This window comes from Mesitornis unicolor, unplaced genomic scaffold, assembly GCF_000695765.1.
Source record: "Mesitornis unicolor isolate BGI_N332 unplaced genomic scaffold, ASM69576v1 scaffold4640, whole genome shotgun sequence".
Classification (NCBI taxonomy): Eukaryota; Metazoa; Chordata; class Aves; order Mesitornithiformes; family Mesitornithidae; genus Mesitornis; species Mesitornis unicolor.
In genome coordinates this window covers 16,005-29,752 of record NW_010158830.1, presented here as the reverse complement: position 1 = coordinate 29,752, position 13,748 = coordinate 16,005, and the positions used below count along the sequence as shown (strand labels likewise).

Here is a 13,748-nt window from a genome sequence, read left to right as displayed (position 1 = left end):
TTAAAGTAACTACTATTGGCTTTTGCCCTCTACTGTTCTTTCTGGTTTAGATTATGTAAGGACATAGCATAAGAAATGATGTCTGTTCAAAATGAACATACAGTGTGCTTGAGAGATCGGGATGTTCCAAAGCTGAAATTAGATGAAAAGATTAAGTGTATTTCTTTTCACCAGTACAAACATTTATTCATAATCAAGCTATTTGAAACATAAGACCACAAACTTGCCTGCCTTATTCCTATGCTGATTAAAGCAAAGTAATCTTGAAGCACAGCATAAAGCATGCACATAACTCTTATTTGAAAGACAGAAAAGAAGTCCAACCTTTACAAAATGTGTTTTATATAGTTGAAATGAAAGTAGAAACTTTGATGAGAAACCAAAACTGTTTCTCATACATGAATAATCTTTCCTATTCACTCAGATAAAAAAAAAACCCAAACCCAGGAATATACCACATCAGCAAGTAAGAAATTACAAATCTCAAGTACAAATAATTGCCAATTACCTTTAATGGGCAAATATTTTAACTCCTCTTTGAATTCCTCAAAGGAATTTCCCTTGAAACAGTTAAAATAATTGAGTCTCTTTTTAAAATTCCATTTGAAAGTTATTTATGTATGAACAGAAAAGCATGAATTAGAATTTCATTTTTAGCTCAAAAACAATTTTGATGTGAAAAATACTCTTCCTGAACATGGCAAAGCACCCACATAAGTACAGTACCAGGTAACTACTTTAAACGAAGTACACATTCTTGCTGGGAAGTATGTGCATTCACGTACATTTAAAAAAAGCCCCAAACCCAACAAAACCAAACAACTGGAACTATGTTTGCATGTGCAGGCTTTCAGACACTAGTTGGTAATGCTGCCTTAACATTGATATATGACCTTTGAAAGTTACAATGAAGAAGGCTGGGTTTTTCAGCCTAATTAGAACTGTTTCAAATTTTCCTGCTCAATATATGATAGAAAGTTCTTTCAACTTTTTTTTTTATTCTAGAGTTTCTTTCCATGTCAACTTTGTTCCAATCAAAGTATGTTTCGAATTAAATTATTTTGATTCAATATGTGGATCACATTTCACTTCGAAGATTTAAGGTCCAAAAAGGAAAAGTTTAGGCTGTTCAAACAAAGCAAAAGCAGCCACTTTGCGGGAAGCTATTCACATTTACCAAGACTGACAAATTGTTTGTGTGCACCATTAGGTCTAGTTTCTGCAATAGTTGCCAGATTTCCTGTCCTCCTAATAACATATTAACTCTTGAAGTGCTGGCTTTGTCTTTTGAGGTTTCTCAGTAACCACTAGTATTTAAAAGTAAATTACCAAACATGCTTTCACCAGCAACACCATTGGATCACATGGGTAGTCATTTGAGGGGGAAAAAAAAAAGTATAAAAAGCTCTTAGAAAGATGTTGAACTCCAGCCTGCCTTGAAGACATCAGGAGGAGGAGGAGGAGGAGGAGGAGGAGGACAGCAGATGTACTACAGAGAAAACTCTGAGTTCTGCATGAGGTAATATAAATTTCAAAAGGATGAAATGGACATCAAAACTGTTTACATGATTGGTGGTTTCTAACTTGCTAAATAACTGTTCCAAGCAGATTGTTACAGTAAATGCATATGGTTTTATTTACTGTATTCTGCAATTTGTTTTAATCATTAAATACTTCAGAAAGCGATCAACTACTTTACAGCTTAAGTTATAAGAACTACCTCAGTTTTCCTTTCCTTGTGTGTGCCCTTTATTTTAGAACCTTGTCCAGAAGTGCACTGCCAATGTATTCTTCATTACTGTTATAACCAAAGATAGTATTTTATTTTATTTCTCTACTTGGTTACCAATAACAGGATAAAATAGAAAAAGAACTCAAGAAAATATAATCTTAATAAAAAGATTTAACTCAAATGCTTTACACAAGAAGACTGATCTTACATAACAAAGGATATCAACAACCTGAGAAGAAGCTCACACATAGGAGATCTCTGGAAGACAAACTTTGCTTCCTCTGCTGCTTCTAATTCTCTATGTTTAACAATAAGGTATTAAGTAATGACAAAAGAGAAAATTTGTGTAACAGCGTAACGTAATGAAACAGAATTTTGCAGGGAGGTATATTCAGCATAAGCAGCAAGCAAGCAAAGAAAATTATTTTTCAGTCTATTGACTCAAACTCCTATCTGAATTTATGTAATTATTACCAAAAAAAGAGTTAATTAGCAGCATGTTTAGCTAAAAATTCCAAGCACTTCTGCATCTTTTGGCAATTTCTATATTCAGTCTACAATTGCTATGTTGTAGTTTAAATGGACAAGTCAGACAGCTGTTACGTATTTTATAAAATGAAAGCTACATTTCCTTTGAAATTCAGCTTTAAACTCAACTGAAATGTCTAACATGAGGTGTCAAGAATAAAAAACTGAGGTGAATATGAAAAGTTGCTTTGGAGTATTCTTAGCTACTCTTTCCATAAAAGGCAATGATCACCCTTAAAAGTATTTCTTATTATATCCATGGTATTCTGCAAATTTGAGAGCACTATTTTAAGGCAAAATTGCTACAATTTACCATGAACAGTATATAAACAGAACAAGTTTTTAAGATTCAAAATTTGGACATCTGCTTTAGGTGCCAAAAGTGAAAACATTTACACAGATGTTTATCTTTACTCATGTGAGCAATTCCACATCCTTTATAGTAGAACAACTTAGAAACGTGAAGTAAAGCATCCTGGCTTGCTGGATCTCCAAAGTCACCCGTTGGAAGAAGACATAAACATACGGCTGTTAGAATATTTGAAGAGCTAGACTTAAAAACACAAACTTTCAAAGATGACACTATAGTGTAGAGAAACTGAAAACAGGTTAAACAAAGCCAACACGGACCCCAGAGCAGTGCAGTTACAGTGTCACACTGCTGAATAAGGGCTGATTTGCCCACAGTGAGTGTAATCGATGTATCCTTTGCATCAAGAGTGCACACTGGTTCTCAACAGTTAATGAACTATAAATACAGGTGCTGGCCTACCTCACTTGTTCACACGTTTCACCACTCACGTCATCCATGGTTATGACAATACTACCTACCTTTCCCATTGAAAAAAAGAGTGGGCAAAACCTGTTTCAGCCAACTGGCTCCATAAACAAACAGACGTTTTTCAAAAGTCATACCAAGAATGGCCTCTTACTAATGTGTTTGATTTCCTCTCAGCCAGAGGAAGGAAGAATTGCAATAAGAACAAAAAATGATCAAGAGGTCTCTGTTAAATTCCTGTACATGAAAAATAATATATAAAAGCCATAATTAATTACAGTTGTGGAATCACACAAACGGCTAGCATTATTCATAACCATGATAATACTGATGTATGTGGCTTGCATTCGTCCTTCTCAGATACACAAAGAAAATCTAACCATGACTGGTTAGACCATGACCATTTATTAATATAAATATGGCAGAAAGCAAGAATTTATAATGCAAGGAGGTGCTGTTGATATCTTCACTATTTCCACCTCCCCCCACCCCACCCCTGAATTTTTTGTCCAGATTTAAAACTTCTGCTACGCTGTTAGAGGATTCTCTCCTCTAGAAGAGTCAGCAACATCACAAGACCAAGAAAGTGAAAGAAAATCCCTTTTGAAAATCCTCCCACACAGAACCAAAAGGAGGCAGGAAGCTCCCTCCTCCCTGAAATTCAGCAATTCCTCTCCCAGTTCCTCCAGCACTTGTTTGCATGAAGCCTGACAGCCTGAATCTGGAATCTATTACCCATGGAAGCACAGGCTGTTAACCACATAGCTGACAACTGGCTTAGTCAAATTAGTTTAAATGAAGTTTTGTATTAAAAAAAAATACAAATACCAAAATCCTGCAAGATCTGATTGTATTTCACAATGCAGTGCTGTGTACCTATCGAGCTGACTGAGCTGGTAGTGAAGCCATGCAGTCATATCAGCATCCCATGCCACCAAGCTATCTTCCCTCTCAGAAGGTTTTTGCAGCTATATTACTTCTAACACTTCAGCTGACTTGCATACTTCTAACCAAGGGTCCTCTGTTTGGCATCTCCTTGAGCCTTGTCAACATGATCACAGTTGCTTCCAAATGTCAAGTATTAGCCAAAGACAAACTGAAAGGTCAGGGTACTACACACCTCCAAAAGGGCATTTGTCATGGTAAACAGTGATTCACCTTTCAATGTTACAGATTCTGTCACATTGAGAGAATGGTGCAAAACACACACTGCAAAAACTTGAATCACATAAAATTCGCTTGCCTTTGAGGTTGAACAAGATTTTTCACTGAAGCTAGAAACAGGCCAAACTCTGAAATTCAGAAAAATGTTATGACTGGAGTACACTTACCCCGTGGTGGGCTTTTAGCTTACTTATTACTAAATGAATACATAGCTAGCATAATTGTCATGTAACGCATGGTGAAATTTAGTGAATGCAGTGAAGGTCATGAAGTTTTAGAGAATGTCTGAAACATGAACTGAACTTACATGATCAAAATGCAAAAAGAGTTGTGAATACAGACAAAACTACACTTGAAACACGTTCCATGTTAAGTATTAGGCTAGGTACTACAGAATTCCATACCTTTTAATCCTCAAGTTAAAGTTTAAGCCTACACATACTGTCTGGCTAAGGACAGCACAATACACTTCAGACTGGAAGAAACTAGTACTTTTTTTACATATAAATCTGCTCTCACAGTTCTTGTGATTTACTCTGTAATTCCTAAAAGTCAACTCTTGCTTTATTTTTGCACTGTTTCAACAGCTTGCAGCATTTATACTGTGCTCTGATGTGTCAGTTGTATATGCAATTCACAAGAACCGTGATGATCAACAAGTATTAGTATGCATGTAAGAGGAGACAGAAATGGCTGCAAACACATGGTCTTCAAATCACTGCAAATAGCACAAGCAAACATCTCAGAAGAGTTGTAGAGATTAATCTAACTAGTCTTTGAAGCCAGCTCTGGAAAAAAAATCTTCTAGAAAAAATTTGCTTAAGATTAGGAAATGGTATGGCAAAAGGTAAAGGAATTTAAAATTTAACACAGTTTAGATGCAAGTCATTTCAATCTTGTCATTTGACTTGTCTGCTAATTCACAGAATAGGAAGCATGCAAGAGCTTTTGGAGAACAGAACACAAGATTTACAAAGGCACTTAGGGCACCACATTTGAATAAATCAATCAGTTACAAAAATAGGAAACAGCACTATGTATGGCACGTATAGTGGCACAATCGCGGCACAAATGTGTAACACACAAATGGGCTAAAACACATAGGTAAGCACAGGATTTGTGTCCTTTCAATAATTATGAACAGTGAAGTCCTGATCTTTCATAAAGACATACTAAGTGGTTGCTCAGGATGACAATACAAGGTATGTTTGGCAAGGACACTGGACTCCTTAAAGTTGGCATTTAACTGGAATGACACAGCAGAACCATTATTTGACTTTAACAATGACACAGAAAGAGAGAATTTGTCCATCAAGGACATTATCAGCTTCTACATTTAGCAGTTAAGAAAAAAATCAGATTAGTGTGAGACACTATTTGGAAAATGAAGCGCTCTTTGCAAACTTGCCCAAACACAGCAGGTTCTCATTTAACATATTGTTGTGGCATATTTGCTAAGCAAGCTACCAGGAAGTTTGGATCCAGTAAACTGATGCTCAAGGATGCCTCACCTTCTATCAGATACCCCAGGACAAGCACTTCCGTAAGTCTCCTGATTATGGAGGTTGCTGCCCCCAGTCTTGGCTGTCTGTCATGCCCTGTCCCAGTGTGTCCTCTGGGCTGTTTCCTGCTCCCTGGGAGTAATTTGGCCAGTGCTGGAGTTTGTAACAAAACAAAGACCTCTTAGAAGTCACATTCAGTGCTTGAAAGAAGTAAAACTGAAAATGGATCATATTCGTAAATTACTTCTTAAAATGTCCATCCTTACAAAATGCGAAATCTCTTTTTTTATTCTCATTTCACCACACACTGCATGTTGAGTTTCAGGCTTGTTTATAATGCTCCCTTGTAGCTACTTTAACTTCTAGATTTGATTTCTTTATTTTACCTAAATTGCTTCAAATTCTCGCTGTGATGGCTGTAGACAGCAAGTACATACTGAGTATATTGAGCGTGCTCAGGAAATCAAGGTGCAAATATCTTCAAGTGCAACAGACATTCTGTAGCCAGTTGAGAGGAAACTATTCATAACCTTTATATTACTCTGCCATGAACCGTGTTAGTGGGAAGGGCATAGGAGATCAATACTATTAACATTTAGAGGTTATATGTTGAAAAAGCATATGGCCAGTTATTAACATTTAATGATTTATTTTTTTCCAGTTATAAGCTAAATAAGTTGCAAGAAAAAAAATAGAATTTTCCCTTATAACAACAATATTCTTTTTCTTCATAGAAGATGGCCTTAAAAAACCCCAAATTTAGACAGAAAATAAAAATATACTGCAATAAAAGTCTTTAACTCCCGTCTTCCAAAGAATCACTTAGTTCAAAGGTTGATCTCCCTGAGACAGATTTTGCTCTTTAGAGGGCAAACATGCAAACAGCTGATCTGTGACATTATTTCCCAGTATGGAAAAAGAACAATTAAAAAAAAATACAAAACCCCCAAACACCACAATGTTACACAATGTTTTTAGGTAGAACCAACCAATTTACCAGGTTTTAATCAACTAACATTCTAATAAAACTACGTAGTCTGACTGAGGGCAACAACAATAGATTTTAAATAAAATTTTAGATAAAATTCCATACCTGTGGCATGCAAGCTTTCCTATCCAGTGTAAGATAAGCACAAGGACACTACTATGTCCTCATCTCAAAGTCACGGTTGTTCAGGACCGTAAGGGCCTGATCTTACCCAGGAAAGTCAAAGGCCTCATAGTTCCTCACCACCTCAACCACATGGTAGAGCATTAGCCACCTAGTCCAGTCTCATAACGTAAGTCTAAAGTTCACATTTTGGTAGAGCATAAGAGAAATAAACACCGTTTTTAAGAACACTGTTAAGTCTGTATTTTCAATTCTACCCTTTTTTTTGTAGGACAAGCTGTCTTTTTTTGGTTTTGTTTTGTGGTTTTTTGTTTGTTTGTTGCGGTTTTGGGGTTTTTGTGTGTTTTTTGTTGTTGTTGTTTTTTGTTTGTTTCTTTCACACGCCAAGTGTAAGCCGAATAGAAAGGAACCCTTTTTGTCATATTTGGAAAGGGCGCCGTCGGCCCGATTCCGCGGTACAGACCAGGCCCTCATCCACCAGGGGACGCGACCACCCGTCCCCTCAGTCGCCCGCGGGAAGGTCCCGGGCGGCCATGCCGCGGGGAGCCGGGACCCGACTGCTGCCGCGGGCGTGTGGGGGTTCCCGCACCGCCACTGGCCGGAGCCACCCAGGCCTCGGAAGAAAAAAGCGCCATTTCAGCACACTTGCGTTTCGCGAGAAAGACGCGATTCCCAGGCGCTTGCGAACTGGAGCTCGCCCTGTCTTTAGGGCAGGCGAAGCGGGTAACGGCGTCCCCAGCAGCCTCGTTCCCCGCGCAAGCAAAAGGCAAGCAGCAAGGCAAGAGTTAATTGTCGCCGGAGGAGGGGAGGGGGCGGCGGTGGAGCACAGGGAGTTAATCAGGGAGCAGATCCAGAGCCAGGCATGGAGAGGCCTTGCTAATGAGCCTCAAGTACCCTGCAGTGGCTTTCAAACCTAACTGGCTTCAAACGATGCCACCCCATGACAGAGCAGTGTTGGCCATACGAAGAGGGTGATTAGAATAAATGACTGGAGTAATTAACTCTGATTGGAAACCACCTGACTGGAAAGAGAAGCTAGGAGCTGGTTAGCCGATGGTCTTCTGGTAGAAAAAGGAAGCTTTCCTTTACTCCAGTGTTTGTATGTGCTAAAAGAGCTCTTCCTTTCAAATAGGTATGTGGTGGCACTAATGAAAAGCAGCTTTCATTCAAGGGCCTCCCCATTCATTTTGGAAGGGGGAGAAAAGAAAAGCTTCAAAGTAGAACTAATTTACTTCAACCAAACCCCACTTTGGGGAGCCTGTAGTCTGTATTAACACCAGAACAAAATACCGGTTAAAAAATATGCCTTAGCAGACTTTTTTCGTATGAAGTTTAAACATTTTGAAGACACTTGCAAGTTGTCGGTTTGTTGGGGATTTTTTGGTTTGGTTTGGTTTTGTTTTTAGTACAAATAGTAAGGCCTTCATAAAGAAATCCAGTCTTTGCATTTTCAGTTTTTCACGCCCATGGTGCCAGATTTTTTAAAGCGTGAACGCAGTACATTCCCTCTAACGCTGAGAACTTCCTTCTTTGCGCCACGGAAAACAACAGCGATTTACATTTTTTTGCAAATGTGCTTGGCAATCTCCAGCAGCCCTTAGGCAGGAAACAGATCCGCTGCACATTCGCTTTCTCTGCCACGCTCTCTTGCCACTTTATTTTACAAAGCAGAATTACAAAGAGTGAGGGCATTACTACCTGCTGTTTTACAAGCAATCAGCAATTCATTGTACCAGTGTTGTCCTGTACCTGCTGAGTAAATGCCTTAAAAAAGTTCCACTAACTGCCCAGTAACAACTACAGTATGGTAGCAAAAGCAATTCACCAAATGTTTATACTGAGCCTCTGATTTATTTGACAGCTTTACACCTTCAAGACATGATATAATTAAATGTTTTGACAATGAAACAAAAATTGTATAAATTACAAAATCGTTAAAGAAGTACAGTATCTAAAATTAAAATGTAGTACGGGTATAAGATAAGATTTCTGCAATGCTGCTATAAAAGAGATAAAATATATTTCACTTTTAAAGAGTGATTTTTTTTATCCTTAGACTTTCTGCTGTACTGAATTATCATACATCTAAAAATTTCCTAATTTAATCACTGTGTGAATGCAGATGAAGAAAATTAAAAATGCAGTTCTATGCTATTTTAAAAAGGCAGTCAAATAATGACGTAATCAAAAATAGTGGACCTATAATATTAGGAGACTTTTAAAAATACTAAGCAGTTTTTTAATTTATTGTGTCAACTGTTGTTATTTCAATTGTTTCAAAGGATAAAGTGCTGCCACCATGACTGAGGGGACAGCTAACACGCTCTACTGTTAATCCTGCCCCTCAAAGGCACTCTGGTTCAAGCCTCGGCCAACCCTTTCCTCGCTGCGGAAACCAGCGAGATGCAAGCTGGCACCTCTTACTATAGAGAAGAGGGCATGCAATGCACAGGGAATGCTGCAAATAGGGTTCAGAAGGAGAAGAACGAGCAGCTGACCATGTCCGTATTGACAGGGTGACCAAGGAGAACGGCGGGAATCACTATTTGTGTGCAAAATGAAACTGAGTGTGTTAAAAATGAAATTTTAAAATTTCAACAAATGTTCCTAAACTACAGTTGCTCACTGTAAGGTTAGTTTGTACCTTTAAAATGCAGTTTCATTATCATTTTTGGTAGTATGTGTATAAAATGTGAGCTTATTGCTAGACTTAAAAGCTAATTGTTTAAACAATGTATAATTATATAACCATTATTTAAACATTAAAGCCTTTAAGCAACTATGTGAAAACATTTAGAATCAACTTTGTAATGCAGCTGAAGAGCACTGTTGTTCTAAAGGAAACTGTAATCCAGCAAAAGGTAACAATGACCAGTTGTTTATAAAAACCACTGAAATGTTTGGGAACTAGTTCACATTCTCATGCTATGTTTATGTTTCCATTTATCATCCTCCTCCTTAAGAAGATAGCTCAAAAGGAAGAAAGACTGGGGAACAAAATTTTGTTTAAATTACACATGCAGACGTCAGGTAATTTAACAAATCGAGACAAAAAAGGGATGCCTGTGTATAGCTAAAATCATTATTGCATTAAATCATTTTCTCTTCTTGCTCGCTCACTTGCTCTCTCTGAGGGACCCATCCTTGCAGTGTGGTTTATATTTATTTTGTGTATTCAGCTTTGCCAAGAACTTCTAGCTCGCAAGTGAAGAAAAGGAACCAGAAATACAATCAGAACCTAAGAGTATACTATGTGTAAATATTACTCCAGTCTTGTTAATCAAAGAACAGACCTGATCTTTCCTGAAAATTTGTATCTTAATGATTGACTCTCACTCTCTTCGCACTTTTCACCCACCCTATTGTAAAAAAGTACAGCACAACATAATATTGTGCCTATAGGATATAAATTGGCAGTGATGGGACAATTTCAGGACTGGTATAGTGGGCAAATGGAAAACAAATGAATCAAACCATTCATTAGGAGGATTATATGACTTGGTTACTTATGACTGTGGTAGACTGTATTTCTGAATAGAAATCTCTCTTTTTTTGCTCTACACATAAATTACTGAGCCACATACACGTGCATTATGATGTATGTGATAACTGAATGCGGGAGACTGTTTTTCCTTGCACCTTTGTTGCAGAAGATTCAGGAAGTTACCATTTTGTTTAATCAAATGTTTGGGTTTCAATTCCAGATTCAGTTACACGTCTGCCCTCCAACTACCGTGGTGTTTGAAATAAATCATTAAGAAAACTGTGAAAATCAAAGTAAAAATAGCTATCACTCCTTGAAAAGAACTTTACCTTAGACTTGTGCTCTACTTCATTACTGTTACAAGAAGTACCTGGAATGACCACAAATAAAGAGTCACGTTTGAAGAAAGTTTTCTTCTGTGACAAGCCAACAAGAGAATTCTTGCCACACAAGGATTAGATAGGAATGATCCAAAGTAAAATGAACTTCTCTAACTGGTCCTACTGAGTTATTGCTGTATTTAATTCAGGGAGTTGCAGATGAGCAGTGCTGTTTGAGTACATCAACCTTAATGCAGAGTATTTCAAATATTTATTAACGTAATACTAGCAACCATTTAGTTCATTCCTCATCTTACAGTGCCCTCAGTTCTCCTAATACTTCCCCCTCCCCCGCCTCGCGCCGATGTCAGGAAATTCAAGTGAACATTTTGTAATTAAAACATCAAAGTAATGGACATTTATGCAGCCCACTCCCGCCCATGCAGGTGGATTTTTTTCTGATGAAATGTAGTAATAGAGTGTGTTCTACTACTTCTTTTAGCATGCATTCACACATAGTAAAATCTTTTTGGAAACGTTCTATACCAGTATTGCTATTGTCAACACACCTAGAAAATTTTGTAAATTGCTTTGTAAAATACCTCATTTACAATAATCTCATTGTAAAGTTTTAGATAAAACCCCCTTTCCTTTCTCTCTCAAAACAAACTTCTATTATAGCAATACTGAGAGTCTATTCCAGGGCTCAGGTGACGTGGAAATACACATGTGGAGAAATTCCATCTCACTCGGAAATCTTTTAGACAAAGTCAGGATTCACTACTTGTCCTAATGCATACAACCAACTAGACAGTAACACATGCTACATGCAACCATTTTGACATTACAAATGAAAGCATACAGGATGTTGGACTGGAATCATTATAAGCTATATTCAGTATTCCCTTTCTTACAAAAACTAAAAATCCAGTTAAGTTTGTTTTGCATATGTGTACATAAATAGAGGAATCCTGAAACTCTGCTTAACTGTTCCTGAAAGAATAACCGAGGCAAACTTTCAGTGGCTTTATATAATGGCTTTGCCACTGAGATGACAGAATTTGATAGTTGTATAATTTAATGTAATTTATGCCTTAAATTCTTGTAAATCAATTACATTAATCCCAATTGTTATTGGAACAACCACCCTCCTCAGTCTCCTCACATGCAAACAGTAAAATGAGCAATGCCTTTCCACAGACAAGAAGTGACTTAGAAAATACTCTGTCTACTTCTACATTTCATTCTTTTGTAACTAACCCAGTCTTTATCCATCATTCACTTGTGGCAATGTTGATGGTATTTCATTCATGAAATATTTTTTGAAAGTTTCAACCTAGAGGTTGAATGAGAACAAACATATCAAATGAACCCTAGCTCATAAGGAAATGAACACTGGAAATACTGAGGTATCATAACCTGGAGCGTTAATGGAAATGACATGCAGAGATTCTGCTACCTAAAACCTTTCTCAAATTCAAAAGTATTTAAATAAATCTTCCATTCACCATTTTTTAAAAAAAAATCACAACTAAATAGCCACTTTGAAAATTAATAGAATTAATCATAAAAATCTGAGAATCGATACTCTTAACAACCAGAATCACAAATGCATATATTTCAAAAAGTTGTATTGCATGGTTTTTTTGTAAATTCATTTTAGCTTCAGCAAGGTCCCTCTTGTTATTTACATACTATATATATATATATATATACACACAAGACACAGTGTAAAATCTAAAACTTCAATACCTCCTTTAAAATGTATATTCCTAAAATCCCTACACTTGGAACTTCTCATATAACCTAGAAAACACCACCGAAGGATTTACATATTTATATCACTTGTGCACTGTACATATACTAAACAAGACATTTAGTTTTCTTTTATACAAAAAAGCACCAGGCCACATTGTAAATATTTAGCACAGCACAACAAAAAATAAGGGAAATGTGCTACGATTAATAAATCGTAGCCAATTAAATGCATAATTACTGATTTATCCTTCAAATTACATATGAAAAGCCCCATTGTTATGTGCTGAAAATATATTTTCAGTGTATGATTACTGGCAATACTAAAAACTTTCAAAGATTATGTTCAGCTTACTGTGTACACATACACACAGAGAGGGAAAGATAATAAACTTTTTAGCTACAAAAATGAAAGTGTGTATGTGGGAAAAATTATTATCAAGACATGATGACAGTTAAAATTATATGGTTTCATATTCAACATAACTATATCTGTTTCTGTCCCAAAATTGAAAGTTATGATGTTACGATAAAATATTTTCCTGAACATTGGAAGACTAGAAATACTAAAATGTAAAAGGTTATTTAAATCAATTTGTGTTAAATTTTTAAGTATTGCAATTATCTTATTTGTCCTGAGCAGAGGATACATGTAAGAAATTCAATGTCACATTCTGTGCACAAAGGGTAAAATAAAGGTAGTTGCAGAAAAGAAGCTTAAAAGCTTGTGACTCAGTTATGGACAGAAACCTCATCAGCTGCCTTGTGTTTCAGAGTTTGTTTTCCAGTCATTCCATTGCCACTAGATGATAACATTACAACGTAATGCGTATGACAAACAGAAAGTGGTAGTGACTGCCTAACCATGTAAATCCAGCAGGACATGGTATTCTCTGTCAGACACAAATCCAGCAATCTCTGTAGCAATGAGGATGAGGAAGAGAAGACACTAACCTTCATCCCTTCAGTAAGTTTGCACAAGGAAACTGGGAGGAGGAAGGAGAGGGACTACACCACCAGCCCCCAGAAGCCACAATTCATTCTTTGCAGTTATGAGAGTGTTAAGAGTTGAAAATCATTATAAAAAAATTTGGACCTCAAAATACAGTGTAATTTTTATTTGTCTAGGAAGATTTGAGGCTTCAGAGTTCACATTTTCAACCTTTTATCCACAGAATTAGAAAATTGCTTTAGAAACTAATAAAATATAAAAGCGTAGACTCCCACAAACTAACAATTTCAAGAGCAACAGCTTAAGGAAAAGCACAAACTATGGCAAAATTTTAAAAGTGAGAAAGCCTGGTTTATTGGAGATTAAAAATGGAAAAACCTCAAAGAAGAGGTTTACTGGAAAATACTAAAAAGGCATTGTAG

At 36.8% G+C, this 13,748-nt stretch overlaps 1 protein-coding gene across 1 annotated transcript in view; it reads right to left on the bottom strand.

The window, feature by feature from the left end:
• Positions 1-3,070, bottom strand: part of LOC104540756 (lipopolysaccharide-responsive and beige-like anchor protein) — a 37,187-nt gene extending 34,117 nt beyond the window's left edge. The window contains exon 1 of the mRNA XM_010184636.1: positions 3,038-3,070. Coding sequence (XP_010182938.1) covers positions 3,038-3,070 — 33 coding nt within the window. The remainder of the gene's footprint in view (positions 1-3,037) is intronic.
• Between the last annotated feature and the right edge of the window lie 10,678 nt (positions 3,071-13,748).